The 20069-nt window shown below is 45.2% G+C and overlaps 1 protein-coding gene across 1 annotated transcript in view; it reads right to left on the bottom strand.

Moving 5' to 3' along the window:
- LOC148143618 (uncharacterized) overlaps window positions 1–20069 on the bottom strand; it is a 97284-nt gene that overhangs the window by 32912 nt on the left and 44303 nt on the right. The window contains exon 3 of the mRNA XM_087975247.1: window positions 19192–19488. Coding sequence (XP_087831373.1) covers window positions 19192–19488 — 297 coding nt within the window. The remainder of the gene's footprint in view (window positions 1–19191; window positions 19489–20069) is intronic.

Here is a 20069-nt window from a genome sequence, read left to right as displayed (position 1 = left end):
AAGATATTTCACTCACATTGGGACTGGTAGGAATCTGCAACCCACTGCCTGTCAGGGTGGAACAAGCAGATACCCGCAGAGCTTCGTTTGAGGCAATGAGTCAAGTGTTTGGAAATGAGACTAGAACAGTGAGAGGCTTGAAATCGTGATCAAAATGAAGCAGGCACCTAAGAACAAAGGTGTTTTATTTCCCAATGAAAGATACTGCTTCACAAAGTTGGGACGATGGAAGGAAGCAGTGATGGTGATTATCTTTGGCTGTTCACCTTGTGAATGTTCCCATTGCTGCGCATGTCCGTGTTAACGTCAGAACTCTGCAGCATGGGGGCGCAATGGATGACGCATCTGACTCCAGCTACCTGTTTGAAATGCAGCTCACACCTTCTTCACACACCCCAATTAATCTTTCTCATTGTCCTGAAGCCGCCCTACGGTTTCAATTCCTGATCTGCAGGAAAGAGACTCTTTTCACTGTCTCTCGTTAGTAAATGTCCCTGAGAACATCATAAGACCATAAGACCATAAGACATCGGAGTGGAAGTAAGGACATTCGGCCCATCGAGTCCACTCCGCCATTCAATCATGGCTGATGCGCATTTCAGCTCCACTTACCAGCGTTCTCCCCGTAGCTCTTAATTCCTCTAGACAACAAGAATCTATCAATCTCGGCCTTGAAGACATTTAGCGTCCCGGCTTCCACTGCACTCCGTGGCAATGAATTCCACAGGCCCACCACTCTCTGGCTGAAGAAATGTCTCCGCATTTCTGTTCTGAAATGACCCCCTCTAATTCTAAGGCTGTGTCCACGGGTCCTAGTCTCCTCGTCTAACGGAAACAATTTCCTAGCATCCACCTTTACCAAGCCATGTATTATTTTGTACGTCTCGATGAAGTCACCCCTTAATCTTCTCAACTCCAACGAATACAATCCCAGTATCCTCAGCCGTTCCTCATATGTTAGACCTGTCATTCCAGGGATCATCCGTGTGAATCTCCGCTGGACACGTTCCAGTGCCAGTATGTCCTTCCTAAGGTGTGGGGACCAAAACTGGACACAGTACTCCAAATGGGGCCTAACCAGAGCTTTATAAAGTCTTAGTCGTACATCTCTGCTTTTATATTCCAACCCTCTTGAGATAAGAGACAACATTGCATTCGCTGTCTTAATCACGGACTCAACCTGCATGTTTACCTTGAGAGAATCCTCGACTGGCACTCCCAGATCCCTTTGTGCTTTGGCTTTATTAATTTTCTCACCATTTAGAAAGTAGTCTATGCTTTTATTCTTTTTGCCAAAGTGCAAGACCTCGCACTTGCTCACGTTAAATTCCATCAGCCATTTCCTGGACCACTCTCCCAACCTGTCTAGATCCTTCTGTAGCCTTCCCACTTCCTCAGTACTACCTGCCTGTCCACCTAACTTCGTATCATCGGCAAACTTCGCTAGAATGCCCCCGGTTCCCTCATCCAAATCATTAATATATAATGCGAACAGCTGTGGCCCCAGCACCGAACCCTGCGGGACACCGCTCGTCACCGGTTGCCATTCTGAAAAAGAACCTTTTATCGCAACTCTCTGCCTTCTGTTAGACAGCCAATCCTCAATCCATCCCAGCAGCTCACCTCGAACACCATGGGCCCTCGCCTTGCTCAGCAGCCTCCCGTGTGGCACCTTATCAAAGGCCTTTTGAAAGTCTAGATAGACCACATCCACTGGGTTTCCCTGGTCTAACCTACTTGTTACCTCTTCAAAAAATTCCAACAGGTTTGTCAGGCATGACCTCCCTTTACTAAATCCATGTTGACTTATCAGACTCTGCTCTTCCAAGAATTTAGAAACCTCATCCTTAATGATGGATTCTAGAATTTTACCAACAACCGAGGTTAAACTGATTGGCCTATAATTTTCCATCTTTTGCCTTGATCCTTTCTTGAACAAGGGGGTTACAACAGCCATCTTCTAATCATCCGGGACCTTTCCTGACTCCAGTGACTCTTGAAAGATCTCAACCAATGCCTCTGCTATTTCCTCAGCCACCTCTCTCAGAACTCTAGGGTGTATCCCATCGGGGCCAGGTGATTTATCAATTTTTCGACTTTTTAACTTTTCTAGCACTATCTCTTTCATAATGGCAACCATACTCAACTCAGCCCCGTGACACCCTTTAATTTTTGGGATATTACTCATGTCTTCCACTGTGAAAACTGACGCAAAGTACTTGTTAAGTTCTCCTGCTATTTCCTTATCTCCCATCACTAGGCTTTCTGCATCCGTTTGAAGTGGCCCAATGTCTACTTTTGCCTGTCGTTTGTTTCTTATGTACTGAAAGAAACTTTTACTATTATTTTAATATTACTGGCTAGCCTACCTTCATATTTGATCCGCTCATTTCTTATTACACTCTTTGTTATACTCTGTTTGCTTTTGTATCCTTCCCAATCTTCTGATTTCCCACTGTTCTTAGCCACTTTATCGGATCTCTCTTTTTCTTTAATACATTTCCTGACTTCCTTTGTCAGCCAAGGTTGTCTAATCCCTCCCCGGATAATCTTTCTTTTCTTGGGAATGAACCTCTGTACAGTGTCCTCAATTATACCTACAAACTCCTGCCATTTTTGCTCTACTGTCTTCCCGGTTAGCCTCTGCTTCCAGTCTATTTTAGTCAGTTCCTCTCTCATGCCCTCATAATTACCTTTATTCAACTGGAACACCATTACATCAGATTCTGCCTTCTCCCTTTCAAACTCCAGACTGAACTCTACCATATTATGGTCGCTACGTCCTAAGGGTTCCCGTACTTTAAGATTTTTTATAGAGTTTGGTTCATTGCAAAGCACTAGGTCCAGAATAGCCTGCTCTCTTCTGGGCTCCTGGGTTCCAAAAAGCCATCCTGTAAGCATTCCATGAATTCCCTTTCTTTAGATCCACTAGCAACATTATTTACCCAGTCCACCTGCATATTGAAGTCTCCCATGATCACTGTGACCTTGCCTTTCTGACACGCCTTCTCTATTTCCCGGCACATGTTGCGACCCTGGTCCTGACCACTGTTAGGAGGTCTATACACAACTCCAATTATGTTTTTTTTTTGCCTTTGTGGTTCCTCAATTCCACACACACAGACTCCACATCATCCGACGCTATGTCATTCAATACCATAGATTTAATTTTGTTCACGTCACAGCGCTGTCAGAGGAGGGGAAGCTGAAATAGGCTGACAAGCCCAATACTCACCTTTCCTGTTGGAAACATTCCATGAGAAATATTAGGCCTCCACTTGTGACCGAACATTTACGTTGCTGCCTTAGACACCCTTTGGGGTTCTCCCGCCCAGTGTGGTAACCTGCTGACTATGCTTTCTTCGCTGGCGATTTTAAATGACTTCCGATTGGTTGCATTATCGCTCAAACTTCACAAAACCCGTCTCAATAAAGCCACGTTTTCTCACGTCTGGGAATTTATTGCCATGCAGGAAACTCGTGTTCTGAACAAAAACCGTAGCACACTCAAAACGTCGGCTCTGTTTACCTTTCCACAGATGCTGCTCGACCCGTTGGCTTTCTGTAGTATTCCCTGTGTTTGTTCAACACAAATGCGGCTTTCCATTAAAGAACTTCAATCCCTTTCCTCTAGTAACTGACCCTCGTCAGTGGCAATAGGTTCTTCTGATCATTAACCTGCCCATTCCCACCACTTGTTCTCCCATCATTGCCAACAGCCCCTGGACATCTCCAGTTAACCTTCTTTGCTCCAAAGAGAACATTCCCAAAAGTGGAAATACCTCATGCCTGGACATGATGCAAGTGTTACAATCGGGAAGAGATTTTGGCAAAATATTGTCAGTTAGCAGGTGGAAAAATGTTCATGAAGTAAAACAGAAATCCCAGTCTCCAGCTTTGTGACTCTTTAGAAACTCTTTGGGAAATGGAATTAGAGGAGAATGAAGGAATGAACTGTCCGACTGAGCAGAGACAGTCCAGACACCGTCCCCTTGTTTAAGAGGCCGGGAGATTGACTCTATTATTCTCGGGACATGAACTGAACTGAGACATTGAAAAAATTCTCGTTCCTGCACATCAGGAATTCAAACCCCTTCTCGGCTCCGGGTCACTGTGAAAAGTCGGGAACAGGCAAAACACTGAAAGGCTCAAAGGGCGATGGTCCCGGTGTAGGAAAGCTAGTTCCTAGTGACATGGATGTGCCTGCAGATGGTGGGATCAGACTGTCCCCATGTCTTCACAATGAATGGCCCAGGCTTTAGTATATAAAAGTAAAACTGTAGAGGACAGTGTTCATGCTAGGCACGACAGACAGAATTATGCATTGACGAACCGCCTCCTCTAACAGACTGTGCAAGCTGTGCGTTTACGTATCTCTCTATCGCAATTGGCCAGCCTGTTCGGTTGTTAATCGGAAGGTTGGTGGTTGGAGACCACCCAGGCACGGAGTGTTTGTTGTTCTCGCTCCTACCGCTTTCTTGGCTGCGAAGATGAGCGTTTTTAATGGTGTCAGGAAAATGTTTCCCAAACGGAAATCGTCTCCACTGAGGAAGCACAAAGGGGTTTCTGAATTGATTTAATTTCGAACGTAAAGGACTACGAATGCTGAGAATCCGAAACAGAAAGAGAAACGGCTGGATAAACTCAGCAGGTTTGGCTCTACCTGGATAAGGAAAAAAAAAGATTTCTGAAATGTCTCTGATTCTCTTTCTACAGATGCTGCCTGACCTGCTGAGTTGCTCCTGCAATTTCAGTTTTTGTTTTTAACTGAACGTCCATTTCATCTTTCGGGATGAAACACCCAGACTCGCCATTTGCAGATATTTAACACTTTCGAAACCTGTTAAGTGATTGGATTCAAACAAGTTCTGCAATGATTCACTCTTTCTCAGCTCCACAGACAGAGAGACCTGGGAAATGAAGCTGTCAGTGTGGTTCTGTATTCGTGGGCCGAGTGGTTAATGCGACAGACTTGAAATCCATTGCGGTTTCCCCACGCAGGTGTGAACCCTGCCGACTACAGTTGAGAACTGTCGTCAGAAAGAAAGGGAGATTGCTCCACGGTTTTTTTTAGATGCACATCAGTGGAGGGGTTGAAATATTTCAATCACGTTGAGACTGGTCGGGAATCTGCAACCCACTGCCTGTCAGGGTGGAACAAGCAGATACCCACAGAGCTGCTTTTGAGGCAATGAGCCAAGTGTTTGGAAATGAGACTAGAACAGTGAGGGGCATGAAGTCGTGATCGAAATGAAGCAGGTACCTAAGAACAAAGGTGTTTCATTTCCCAATGAAAGATACTGCTTCACAAAGTTGAGACAATGGAAGGGAATCAGTGACGGTGATTATCTTTGGCTGTTCACCTTGTGAATATTCCCATTGCTGCGCATGTCCGTGTTCACGTCAGAGCTCTGCAGCATGGTGGCGGAAGATACGCACAGTGCCAGGGGCGCAATGGATGACGCATCTGACTCCACCTACCTGTTTGAAATGCAACTCACAGCTTCTTCACACACCCCAGTTAATCTTTCTCATTGTCCTGAAGCCGGCATACGGTTTGAATTCCTGATCTGCAGGATCGAGAATCTTTTCACTGTCTCGCGTCAGGAAGTGTCCCTGAGAACATCAGAGTCAAGCCACAGCGCTGTCAGAGGAGGGGAAGCTGAAAGAGCCCCACACGCTGCTCACGGGCACATTTCAATTTCCCCAACTCACCGCCCCAACCACTGCGGCTCCTGGGAGTGGAGAGGGAACAAACACCAAAACCCAGTCTCAGTTTTGTAAATCTTCAGGAAATATGAAAGCTGTTCATCCCTTTGGATCTTCCATCCTGGGCTGACAGCGTTGATTTTAAATGGCTGTCCAGTCAGTGCCGATTCTTTTTGGCTGAAAAAAATCTTCCTTATCTCATCCCAGCATTTCTTGCCACAGAGAACTGTGCGGCAGAGTTCATGTATATATTTCTTTGTATGGTATTTTGTAAATAACATTCGTTTGCTGGTTGTTTGTATCGGGTATTTCAGGTTCATTAGCCGCTGTTTAAGTGTGTTGGTAGGTTTGTGGGCTACCATGATGCTGAGAGGGCTGAGTTGTCTGGACATCATTTCCCAGATGTCTTGAATGTAAAGTAATGTGGCTAGGGTTTCTGCACACGTTGCGTCTGCTTGTGTCAGTTTGTTGATGTGAAATCGGCACACTGGGTTTACTGGTTAGGCAAAAGTGAGGACTGCAGATGCTGGAAACCAGAGTTTAGATCAGAGTGGTGCTGGAAAAGCACAGCAGGTCAAACAGCTTCCGTGGAGCAGGAAAATCGCTGTTTCGGGCAAAAGCCCTTCATCAGGAATAGAGGCAGGACGCTTCCAGGGTGGAGAGATAAATTGGTGGGGGGGGGGGTGGGGGGAGCTGAGCAGAAGGTATCAAAGAGTACAATAGGTGAATGGGGGTGGAGGTGGCAGGTCAGAGACGAGGGTGGAGCGGATAGGTGGTCAGGGAGATTGGCAGGTAGGACAGGTCAGCTGTAAGGTTGGAACTGAGGTAAGGTAGGGGAGGGGAAATGAGGAAACTAGTGAAGTCCACATTGATGTCCTGGGGGTTGAATGTATCCGAGGCGGAAGATGCGGCGTTCTTCCTCCATGCATCGGATGGGGAGGGAGCAGCGATGGAGAAGGCCTAGGACCTGCATGTCCTCGGCAGAGTGGGAGGGGGGTGGGGGGAAATGTTGGGCCATAGGGCGATGGGGTTGATTGGTGCGGGTGCCCTGGAGATGTTCCCTCAAGCGCTGTGATTTTACTCTGCGAGGAGTCTCCAGTCTCCCCAATGTAGAGGAGACCGCATCGGGAGCAATGGATACAAGAAATGATATTGGTGGATGCACAGGTGAAAGCCTTCGATCTTCCGCGGCCCGGGTTCGATTTTCGGGCAGGTAAGTCATTTCCAGTAGATCTGACATCAGGCATTGACATCTCCCTGGTGGTCTAGTGGTTAGGAGTCGGCGCTCTCACCGCCGCAGCCCAAGTTCGATTCCCGGTCAGGGAAGTAATTGTCTGTGGGGTTTGTTGGCTACCCGTTCTTCCTAAATGCGCTGTACAGTTATTGATTGGTCTTCGAAGTTCCGTGTAGTGTCTCGTTGAAATAGTGTCCTGATTCAGGTTGGTTTGGATGTGTAGGGATGACTGCTTCTGTAGCTAAGTTCTTGGTTCGCGTGCGTTGTTTTCCTGTGGAGGCTGTTTTGAATTTACCATTGACTGTTCGCTCTACTGTGACATCTAGAAATGGCACTTTGTTGTTGTTCTCCTCTTTTGTGAATTTTATGCCCGTAACGATATTGTTGATGGTGTTGTAGGTTTCCTCTAATTTGTTTCATTTTTTGATGACAAAAGTGTCATCTCTGTAGCGGACCCAAAGTTTGGGTTGGATCTTTGGAAGGGCTGTTTGTTCGAGTCTCTGCATTATTGCTTCTGCTCGGAATCCTGACACTGGTGGTTTCATGGGTGTTCCGTTGATTTGTTTGTAGGGCTTGTTACTGAATATGAAGTGGGTGATAAGGCACAGTTCCACGAGCCTGACACTGTTATCTTTGCTGATGAAGTTGGTGCTGTGTTTGTGACTTTGGTGCTTCGAGTAGTGTCTTCAGTTTTCTTTGACCACGTTGATGTTAATGGATGTGAGCAGGGCTGTTATGCCAAAGGACAACATTATTCCATCCTCTTCTAACTTTGGTGTTCAGGAATTCTTGGATGGAGAAAATGGAGTGACGTGAATCTTCGACTTGGTGTTTTAGTCTTCAGTGGAGGCATTTGACTAGTCTGTACATTGGTTTTCCAAATGGTGAGACTGTGGGCCTGAGGGGGGCTCCTGGTTTGAAGAGGAGGAGAACAACAACAAAGTGCCATTCCTAGATGTCACTGTAGAGCGAACAGTCAATGGGGAACTTCAAACTAGCGTCGACAGAAAAACAACACACACAAACCAAATACTTAACCACAGAAGCAATCATACCAACACCCACAAACGAAGCTGCATCAGGACATTATTTCATTGAGCCACTACACACTGCAGCACAGAGAAACTACGAAGAGCACAAGAGAAATACGTATATAGTGCATTTAAGGAGAACGGGTACCCAATAAATCCAGTCCGTCGATTTCTCAGTGATGCTTCCAAGCTGACTCTCAAAAATTCGGTTTGTCCCTCCATTCTTTCCTGTTTGTTTTTTGTGGGTTTCGAAAGCTTTCCCAATCCTCTGACTGAGTATTGGAGTTTGGAAGTTATGTTGTGGCTGACCGGACATTGGTTAGACCACTTTTGGAATATTGTGTGCAATTCTGGTCTCCCTCCTGTCAGAAGCATATTGTGAAATTTGAAAGGGTTCTGAAGCACCAATGGGTCCACAGAGGGGAAGAGGCCCTTCTACTGCCCTGAGTGTGGGAAGGCCTTCAGTGATCCCTCTGCCCTGCTGACGCACCAGTTGGTCCACACCGGGGAAGGCCGTTCTCCGGCCCCAAGTGCGAGATGGCTTTCAGCAGTTCTTCCCACCTGCTGAGACATCAGTGGGTCCACCGAGGAGAGGTCATTCTTCTGCCCAGATGTCACAGTGCAGGAAGGGCTTTGCTCTTTCCTCCGACCTGCTGGCCCATTGGTGGGTCCACATTGGGGAGAGGTCGTTCAGTTGCCCTAAGTGCAGGAAGGCCTTCAGCAATTCCTCAGCCCTGCTGAGGCACCAGTCCGTCCACACCTGGAGAGGCCCTTCAGCTGGCACGACTGTGGGAAGAGGCTCATATTTTCCTGCAACTTGCGGAAGCACCAGCGGGTCACCAGCGCTCCCAGCAATCAGATCCCACTGGTGACGCTGCCTTCGGTCACACCCCAGGACTGAACCTCTGCCAGTTCTGACAGTGGGTGCAGTTGGAGAGTAGGTGGGCTGTTTTTGTTTTCTGCTGGACTGCAAGTGCCTCCCCTACACCCCACAACCACAACCCCATGGTGCCTCAGGGTTAGCACTGCTGCCTCATGGCACCGGAACCCAGGATCAATTCCACCCTAGGAGGTCTGTGTGCAATATACGGAGGGTAGAAAAATGGATCTGAGTAGGTTACTCTTCGGAAGATCAGTGCAGATGTGTTGGGCTGAAGGACCTGGTTCCACATTGTAGGAGTTCTACGATACAATGAGCTTTGCTTTCAATGGACACTGCTGCTCATTGAGCCCGGGACTGCACATTGCCAATGAAATGTTCCAGAGAAACCTAAGACCGCAAGACCATCGGAGCAGAAGTTAGTCCATTCGGCCCGTCAAGTCTTCTCTGCCATTCTTTAGTGACAAAAGTAGTGCAGATGAGATTAGCTACAGTGTGGAAGCAGGCCATTTGTCCCAACAAGTCCACACCGACCCTCCGAAGACTAACCCATCCAGACCCGTTTCCCTTTGACTAATGTACCTTACACTATGGGCAATTAAGAATTGCCAATCCACATGACCTGCACATCTTTGGTTTATGGAAGAAAACAGGATCATCCAGAGAAAACCCACGCAGACACTGGAAGAATGTGCAAACTCCTCACAGACAACCACCCAAGGCTGCAATCAAACCTGGGTACACGGCACTATGAGGCTGCAGTGGTAACACTGAGCCACTACATGTTGCAACCCGTAGCAGGCAAGCAGGAGGTTGGGAGAATACAGCAAGCCAGGCAGCACCAGGATGTGGAGTAGTCAGCGTTTTGGATATTAACCCTTCTTCAGGACTGAAACGCTAACTTCTCTATGAGAAAAGATTTACGGGAATATTGCTGAGGGTTGGAGGGTTTGAGCTACAGGGAGAGGCTGAATAGGATGGGGCTGTTTTCATTGGAGCATCGGAGGCAGAGGAGTGACCCAATAGAAGTTACAAAATTATGAGGGATATTGACAGGGTAATAGACAAGGTCTTTTCCCTGGGATGGGGGAGTCCAGAACTAGAGGGCATAGGTTTAGAGTAAGAGGCGAAATATATTAAAGGGACAACGTCTTCATGCAGAGTGTGGTATATATATGAAATAAGCTGCCAGCGTATATGAGTCAGGTGCTGTCAAATGGGACTAGATTAATTTAGGATATCAGCTCAGCATGGACAAGTTGGACAGAAGGGTCTGTTTCCATGCTGTACGTGTCTCTGACTACTGGTCCTGAAGTAAGTTTAAAAGAGAGTCCAAGTAAATTTGAATAGTTCAATCTTGTTGAGCTCACCTCCTGAAAAGTTTCAAATGAATCCCTCTGAGAGATACTGTTTAAACATGCTGAGTTGCACAAAGTATCCCATCAAATTCAAAACAAACCCAGAGTTGAAGAAGTCAGAAGTCAGAACACCAAGGGGACCAAAACTGATCACAATATTCCAGGTGCAGCCTCATCAACGTCCTGTATAACTACAACATAACTTGCCAACATCTATACTCAATTCCCTAATTGATGAAGGCCAGTGTGCTGAAACCTTTCTTCACTGCCTTGTGTACCGATGTTATCAGAGATATAGGACCTACTTTAAACTGATCCACAATCCAGCTTCTGGGAGCACAGAAGCAGAGTAGTGCTGCGTGAGTGTGCTGGGCAGATGAACCAGAGATCGATGGGTCAAAACCATGTGACGCTATTGCTCAATGTCTCCGTAAGCTGCTTTCATTTACAAAGGTGGTCTGTTCTGTGTCTTGCCTTTGCATCTGCTTCCCAAAGCTTCTTCAGTGGAGGAGTGGCAGCTGGAGCCCAGGAGTTCAACGACCCCCCGGAGCTGAAGGAAGGTTCAAGCTCCAAGAAGCGGGCGGTAAGGCTGGAGGCTGGGTTTGATCAAGGATTGTATTTTTAACTCATTTAAATGGTATCTACTGTATGGGGTTATGGTTTACATTAAAACCAGAGGTTCATATCAGAGTGTTTATATTTAGCAGTGCTAGTTGGTAAAATACACTCTCTGGAGGAGCACCTTCTATGATGCTGCATTTCTTGCCTTAATGCACTTCTCCCATTTCTTATCTCCCATCTTGATTTTATATTTTTTGGTCAAATTTAATTTCATATTAATCAGACTTGGTATTCACTGTGTGCTATTAATTTGTTTCTTCGAATATTGTAAGTCAAAATTAATGCTGTAATTTCATTTCTGATGTCAGAGTTTGACATTGAATGTGCAGATGTGAATTCCAGTAAGCTGTGAAAATACATCAAGAACTTTTAACAAAAACAGCAGTTCACTGATATTCATGGCATTGTCTCATTTGGGAGTGATGATTCAAATCTGACCAACAAACCGTTTCATGCAGTCACCCAATTTAATTAAAATATTCTTTAATTTAATTAAAGAAAATAACTCTGGCAGGCTAAGATTTATGCAATCTATTGAAAGATTATTTCCACTGCGCGCAATATGGTCTCATCCACATTGGGGAAACTGGACGCCAACTAACGGAACGTTTCAGGGAACAACTCTGGGACAATAAAACCAAACGACCGACGGCCCTGTGTCTGAACAGTTTAACTCCCCCGCCCATTCCACCAAGGACATGCAAGCCCTGGATCTCTTACACTGCCAAACTCTTGCAAGCCGACGCTTGTAGGAAAAACGCCTCATCATCTGCCTTGGGACCCTCCAACCACATGGGATCAATATCGATTTCATCAGTTTCCTAATTCCCTCTCCCCTACCTTGTCCAACATCCAACCTTCCAATTCGACACCAACCTCTTGACCTGTCATACCTGTCCACCTTGCTTCTCACCTATTTGCTCCACCATCATCTCTGACCTATCACCATCAATCCCTACCTCTATCTATCTATTGCACTCCCAGCTGCCTTCCCTCCAGCCCCACTTCCTTCCCAGTTATCTCTCAGCCCCCTTGGGCCACCCTTTATTCCTGATGAAGAGCTTATGCTCTAAACCAAGACTGTGATGAAGCAACATCCTCAACAAATAGGAAATAGCTCCCAAGTCAGATTTCATTCCCTCTTCTGTTTCCCCATTCTTTCAGAAATAAGAAATGTCTTTTTCACCATTACTTCAGCCAGCTTTAAAGAATCATTTCAACCTGTTTTTCTAACAATTGTGGAGGTGACCAAAAGCAAACATTTCACTCCTCCTCAATGTCCCATTTCTCCTCGTATGAGCCATTTTGTCATGTTGTCTCTGTTACAAGCAGCCGAGTGCACTTGGTTTCTGAATTGAAATTTGGCCGTTGAAGTGAACAGGATTAATATTTATCGATGGCTAGCTGTGCTTGCTCTAACTGTAATTATCCACCAATACGATGTCTTTTGTTCCACCAAAACTGGAAACAATGATCTGTGTTTATATTAGGATGTAGAAAGTCATCCCAGCGATCTTCACGTTATTATAGTTTACTAGAGGCCATAACAGCGTTCTGTGGCAGTTTGATGTGACTAAAACTTGGATGGAAAGAATGTAGATTGATGAGAAGTCGAAATGGCAGAGTCTCTGGCCACAATCGATCTGTCTGGCTTGATTATATGAGTGGCGGCTCTTCAAGAGCAACTTCCACTCCATCACTTCAACCAGCAAGAGTAGATAAGTGTGAACACAACATTCCAACTGTGACATATACGCATTGCTTCGATGTTATTGATCAAAATCCTGGAACTCGCTCCTGAACCTTTATTATAGACCACATCATATTTGTGAAGCAATTTAAGAAGCAGCTCACCACCACTTTTTCAAGGACAGTTTGGAAAGATTTGCTGGCAGAGCCAATGATATTCGCACGATATCGAGGACAGTCTAATCGTATGGATAGATGATTGGCTAACCAATGATGCAGTAGGGATAAGGGGCATGTTCAGGATCGCAACTTGTAACGAGCAATGTGCCACAGGGATCAGGGCTGGGGCCAAATTTATTTACAATATGGATATGAATTACTTGGAAACATGAAGTAAATGTACTATTGCCAAGACTACAGTGGAGACAGTTGATTGGAATGCATGTGGTGAGGATGACATGGAGAGGGATATCGACAGGTTAAGCAAATGAGCAAACCCTTGGCAGATGGAATAGAATGTGGGAAAATGAGGTTGTGCACTTTGCCAGCAGGAAATGTGCTGAATGTTAAATGGAGAAAGTTGCTGAATAGGAGGATTTGGAAGCATCTATGAACTCTTCATCTAAGTTCAGTGAGTAACAGGGAAGGCAAAAGGGAGATTGGCCTTTAAATAGAGTATAAAAGTGGGGAGGTTATAGTGAACCTCCGCCTGGAGGTTTTGATTGAAAGTGCAGTGAAGATTCAACCAGCTGACAGTGGATCTGAATCACATGTAGATCAGACCAGTTTCGGACAGCAGGAAACCAGATAAGTTTTTAAAAAAAACCACAACGATTTCATCATTAGACTCTTATTTCCAGATTTATATTGAATTCAGATTCCACCATCTGCCGTGGCAGGTTTTGAACCCAAATCCCCAGAACATTAACTGGCTGAATAGTCTGGTGACAATAAAGTCGGCCATCGCCTCCCCTGGACACATTGGCTTATTGTGTTTAGAGGTAACAAAGGAGCGAGAGGTTGCAGCAGCTGCTACGTTGTTGATATTACACAAGGGAACATCAGCACTCTCAGTAATGGCACAAACTGAAGTCAGTGTCCTGTATCAGAGGTAAGGGCTCGGGAACCATAAAAAATAGGAACAGGAATACGCCATTCAGCCCCTTGAGCCTGCTCCTCCATTCAGTAGGATCGTGGCTGATCTGACATTCCCCACATCCACTTCCCTGCTCTTTTCCTGTAACTGTTCATCCCCCGGCTGTTCACGAATCTATCAATCCTTGTTTTAAATGTGACAAGAAGGATGTCAACAGAGTTACTGGGGTTGGAGGGGGTGTCAGGTCGAACTTGGGGATTAAAACAATGGCTTCACCCTTCACAATATTTAACTAAGGGAATGTTTATGGTTATCCAATGCTGGAAATTGGGCAGGCATTCAGATGAAATTATTGGTAAATTATAAATGACAGAGGAGTCGGGAGAGAAGTGGTGTTCAGGCACAGTTGGATATCATCAGTATAGATGCCAACACCAGCAGCTACGGTTAAATAAATAAGAACGGAAGACGCTAAAAGCAGACCCTCCCAGAGCATACAGCGATATTGGAGAGGGTCAGTACTGTCAATAACTCTGATCGAGGCTGTCCGCAGGTCGACGAGGCAATGTTCATCCCTATCACCGTTACAAAGGATGTCAAATATGACCTTGATAAGAACTGTTTCAGGGGTACAAACCAGACTCTAGGGCTTTAAACACAGAATTCTGGAAAAGCTGGGAATGGCTTATTCAACAATGTTACATCCAAACCAACACTTCCATTGGTGCGATAATAATAGAAGTGTTTTGGTTTTTATTTAGATGATTCTCAGTAACACTGAGTGAGAAGCAACAAAATTAACACAAGAAATACTGCAATTCCTACAATATGCCTGCTCCCAACAGGAGGCCACCTGGTGTTCACTTAACTGTCGGCAAGACGCAATATTGGAAAGGAATGACCCAGTTCATAGCTATAAGAAGGGAGACACAGACTGCTTGATACAAACATACAATGGGCGGGAGTAGGCCACTCGGCCCTTCGAGCCTGCTGCAACATTCAATAAGATCATGGCTGATCTGAATTCAACCTCAACTCTACATTCCTACACATCCCCGACAATCTGTCATCCACTTGGTTATCAAGAACCTATCTACATCTGCCTTAAAGATTTTGAATTCACTGCCTTTTGAGGAAGACACACAACCATCAGAAAGAAACAAAATCATCCTCATTTTTGTCTTCTACTTTTAAAATATGACCCTCTACTTTCAGATATTAAGATAGGGATACAAACTGCATTCAAATAACTTCTGTGGTACAGTGAACTATCTCAAAGTGCTTCACGTGAACATAATGAGAATTCCTTTAAAAATCACAAGAGTGGAGCACAGATTAGGACAGGTGACCAAAGACTTGGTCAAAGGGGCAGGTTTAGGGCAATCTTTTAAACAGGTTCAATTTCCCAAACATCAGAGGACAAAGACGTAAAGGGCAAACACAAAATAGCAAAGGATGGGAAGCAACACTGTGAACATAATGTCACAGGATGAGTAATCCAGGGAACATGAGTTCAAATCCCACCACAGCAAGAGGTGAGATGTGAATAATTCAAATCATAAATGGGGAACACAAAATTAGTCTCAGTATGGTATCGATGGCACTGACGTCAATTGTCATAAAAACCCATGTTCACCAATGTCCTTTCAGGAGGGAAACTGCCATCCTTACCCGGTCTGGCTTACATGTGACTCCAGACCCACAGCAATGTGGTTGACTCTTAAATTGCCCTCTGAATTGGCATAAGCAAGACACCTTGCACTTAGGGATGGATAACAAACATCAACCTTGTGAAAGTGTCAGAACAGAAATTGCTGGAGAAACTCAGCCTGTCTGGCAACACTGGTGGATAGAGAGAGAGAAAGAAACAAAGTCAATATCCTGGCCTTCGTCCAGAACTGTTGTGAAGAAGGGTCACAGCACTTGAAATGCTAACTCTGCTTCTCTCTCCACTTTTGATTCCAGTCCTATTGAGTTTCTCCAGCAATTGGTGCATTTTTGTGTTTCAGATCTCCAGCATTGCAGTTCTTCATTACACTGACTTAGGGAAGCTCAAATCCTATAAAAGAATAAAGCAGAAGGGCTGGAATTACTCAGCAAGTCTGGCAGCAGCTATGGAGATAAAAATAGTTAGTTCTTCGGGTCATTGAATGAACTGACATCGGGGACAAACTTTTGGGGAAGCTGCAAGAGCAAAAGGCACTGGTGTAACTTCAACATCTGGGAGAACTCTCTCAGCCATGGAGGTCAGACTGACTCAGCATTCTGGTCCTGCTCATTACCTGTTAACTTCTCCATTTGTTGTTCTTGTTATATTTCTACATGGTTGACACATTCCTATGTTTTAAAATGATATTCCAAACTGACAGGAATTTTCCATGTAACTCATCATACATTAGAGGGTTTGGAACGTGAATGTAACTTTTAAACAAAAAGTATTTATTCATGCATGGGGTGTGGGCATCGCTAGCAATGCTTGCATTTATACCATCCTTAACCACCCTGTGGTTGGTTGTAAAAGTGAATGAAGGTGTCTGAGAGTGTCTTGATCAGCACAGCAATCTCAAAGATGGGTGTGCTCAGGTAGAAGTACCCTCCACTCCCACAGCAAGTCTGCATTCACTTCAATTACAGATGCCATCTCACACTCCCAGGACAAGGACAGCATGGGATTACAATCAGAATAAAGCTTCCTCTACTCTTAAATTGAAAGTGAAGCTACCTCAACACTGTCCCCAACAAACACTGCCAAGACAAAGACAGCATTGGGTTAGATGGAGAGTAAAACTCCCTCTACACTTCCACATTCATTTAGTCCCAGGACAATGAAAGCAAAGGGTTAAATAAACAGTAGAGCTTCTTCCATTATGACTGACACTTTGTACGTTCTACACCAATCCTCAAGGATAATTCAGAACTGAGCCTATTATCTGGTACTGAATTCACACACCCTAATGGGAATGACAGCAACAGTAAATCAGGTAAAACACACACAATGTACAACAAAAGTAGACTGTTATTGGGATCTAAGATATTTAAATGACAGGAGACATGGTCCCTGCAATGATCCGAATGTGAGCTGAACAACTTTCTCACTTGAACAATATTCTCTGGGAATGCAATGTCCACCTCACTGCCGTCTATTCAGTTCCTCTGCTCTCGTTCAGGGCTGAGTTTCAGCTGACCACATGGTGGCGTAGGCGTCAAGAGATTAGACAATTAAGGTCAACTTGGATTGGGGGCATCCTGTGTCATGCCAGTCAGGTCGAGGGTCGCTGATTTACTCAACTTATAATCGGGGACAGGAGGATGTCAGGCTGGGCTTGTATCAGTTTGAGTTTAGAAGAAACAGATGATCTGATGAAGCTGTATAACATCTGGAGAGGACTTAATGTAAATGTAATGTCCACTCATTTCTAGCCAGAGACTAGCCTCTCATTTAATATAGGAGAGTTTTGTTTTTCTCTCAAGTGTTCCCGAGTCTTTGAAATTCATTTCTTTAGAGAGCAGCATGTGGTGGTGGCACGGTGGTTAGCACTGCTGCCTCACAGCATCAGTGACCTCGGTTTGATCCCACCCTCGGGCCGACTCTCTGTGTGGAGTTTGCACTTCTCCCCTTGTGTCTGCGTGGGTTTCCTCTGGTGCTCTGGCCTCCTCCCACAATCCAAAGGATGTGCAGGTGAGGGTAGATTGACCATGGGAGATGCAGGGTTACAGAGATAGGGTAACGAACTGGGTCTGGGTGGGACGGTCAGTCAATGTTGACTCGATGGGCTGAATGGCCTACTTGCACGCAATTGACCTCTATCAATCAATAGTATACACTTGCTTTATGGTTACCGACATCAAATTACATTCGTGGTTTTGGTTATTTCATCTCTTACGTCATTATATTCAACCAACTGCAGCATCTCGAAACTTGCTTAATTACAATATCCAATATCAGCAGAGTACTTTTTCTTTTTGTCACGACCATTATCTTGAACTCTGATGTGTGACGTCTTCATTGCTGTCAAAGTTCCTTATTTGTCCCTACATTGTCATGGTCTTACTTTGTCGAATGACTTCCTGGCTTTTGCAGTTAAGACCCTATATTCTGCCCTCGTCAACATTTTCCCTTCCAATTCTGTACTAAGGATTTCATGAAAAACCTCAGAGTGTGGTGAGACTGTGGAACTCACTACCATAGTGAATAGTTGGGGTGAAAGACATTACAACTAATGGTAAGCAACCCAATACAAATGAATGTCACTCTCACCAGATTCACAACACAGTGAAATTAATACATGCAATGTCCCTCAATTTCTCAACTGTTCCGAACCAGACTTGATGAAGAACAGATCTTGCACCATCAACATTATAATTTAAACAAAAACCAACAATTATAAATAAGGCAACTTTTCTAGGGCAAAGTTAAGTAGATAATCTAATTAATAGCAAAGATTTAAACCCTTTGATCAAGTCCCCCATCATCTCAGAGACAGAAATTTAAGCGGCAAATTAAGAAAGAATTTATTTTTAAAACTTACCAATTCAAACAAACAGTTTCCAACAATGTATTGCCAAGCCTTTGTGCAATACTTGGACTATGAGTTTTTCACAGACACGTAACTGTAAATCTAATTTAAAAGTCACTGCTGAATGTGAATAGACACCCCAAAGTATTCAGCCATTTCTTTCAGGCTGGGACTCATTCTCAGAAAGAGCCAACAATTCTTTAACTGGACAGTAGAATCTAGAGAGAAAAGCTCCTGTGCTCAACAAGCAGCAACGCCCAATGGAGGCAAAGTTGGCGGCGGGGCAGGGTGGGGCAAGGGCATAAAACAAAAAAGCCCACTGACTCTCCCACTGCACACACACTGTCAGAATGCACAGGGGTTCAGTCCTGGGAGTGACCCACAGCAGTTTCATCAAGAGGACCACACTTGATGAACAGATCTTGCACACCAGAATTATAATTTAAACAAGAACAAACAATTATGAATACCGCAAATTTACTAGGGCAAAGTTAAACAAGATAATCCAGTTAATAGCAATGATTTAAGCCTTATGATCAAGTCCTCCACCATCCCATAGACACAAAATTAAGGGGTAAATTAAGGAAGAGAATTTTTAAAATTATCAATTCAAGCAAACAGTTCCCAACAATGGATTGCCAAGCCGTTGGGCAATCCTTCGATTATGAGTTGTTCACAGGCACATAACTGTAAATTTAATTTCAATGTCACTGCTGAATGTGAATGGACACCCTGAAGTATTCAGCTATTTCTTACAGACTGGAGCCCGTTCCCAGACAGAGGCAATAATTCTTTAACTGGACAGAAAACACTAGAGAGAAAGCTCCTGGGCTCCTGGGCTCCTGGGCTCCCCCACTGGAAGCAAAGTTGCGGGGGTGGGCGGGCACGACGGCATAAAACAAAAAAATCCGACCGACTCTCCCACTATAAGCACTGTCAGAATGGGCAGGGGTTCAGTCCTCGCAGTGACCCACAGCAGTTTCACCAGCAGAATCAGATTGTTGGGAGCACTGGTGTGCCCGCTGCTGCTTCTGCAAGGTGCAGAATGATGAGAACCTCCGCCTGCACTCGGGGCAGGTGAACGGCCTCTCCCCAATGTGGCCCCGTCTGTGCCTCAGCATGTGGGAGGAATTGCTGAAGGCCTTCCCGCACTCTAGGCAGGGGTAGTGCCTCTCCCCCGTATGGATCCGAAGGTGGGATGCCTGGGTAAAGCGCTTCTCACAGTTGAGGCAGTAGAACGGGTTCTCCCCGGTGTGGACCCGCTGGTGCCTCAGCAGGGCAGAGGAATTGCTGAAGGTCTTCCCGCACTCAGGGCAGCTGAAGGGTTTCTTCCCAATGTGGACTCGCTGATGGCTCATCAGGTGAAAACATCAAGACAGACACCTCTGAATTATGGATACCTCCACCTGAAAGTTAGTATCTTTCACGACATCTAGGAGTGAGTAAGTCTGATTTTGGGAAGCAAAAAAAGTAACAATTCAGGCGGGTGGAATTGCTGAAGCCCTTTCCGCACTCAGAGCAGGAGAACAGTCTCTCCCCGGTGTGATTGTGTCCATGAGTCTCCAGGTCAGATGAGAAATGGAAGCTTTTCCCACAGTCGCCACACTTCCACGGTTTCTCCACGGGACGGGATTCCTTAGGTTTCTCCATGACCGAAGCTTCACCTGCACACAAACGCGTGTACAGCACCTCTCTGCCGTGAATTCCACCTCCCAGTCTGTATAACATTTTCTGGCTCCACAATCAAAGTGCTGCAGCAGTAGGGTCTCTCTTCCAGTCTCACTGATGTTGAAAAAGTACTGAAACAGGAACCAAAAAGCTTGGTTCCTTCTCACAGAATCATGGTCGAAAATTGTTATAGTCCCGATGGATTCAGTGACTGTCAGACATTGACGTGAAATTGAGGACAGCAAATGCTGAAAGGTCAGAGTCAA

This window comes from Chiloscyllium plagiosum, unplaced genomic scaffold (genome assembly GCF_037043375.1).
Source record: "Chiloscyllium plagiosum isolate Xiang-an unplaced genomic scaffold, Cpla_swu_hap1 HiC_scaffold_27, whole genome shotgun sequence".
NCBI classification, from domain to species: domain Eukaryota; kingdom Metazoa; phylum Chordata; class Chondrichthyes; order Orectolobiformes; family Hemiscylliidae; genus Chiloscyllium; species Chiloscyllium plagiosum.
Note: the sequence above shows the minus strand (reverse complement) of the source record. Positions and strands in the feature narration are given on the sequence as shown.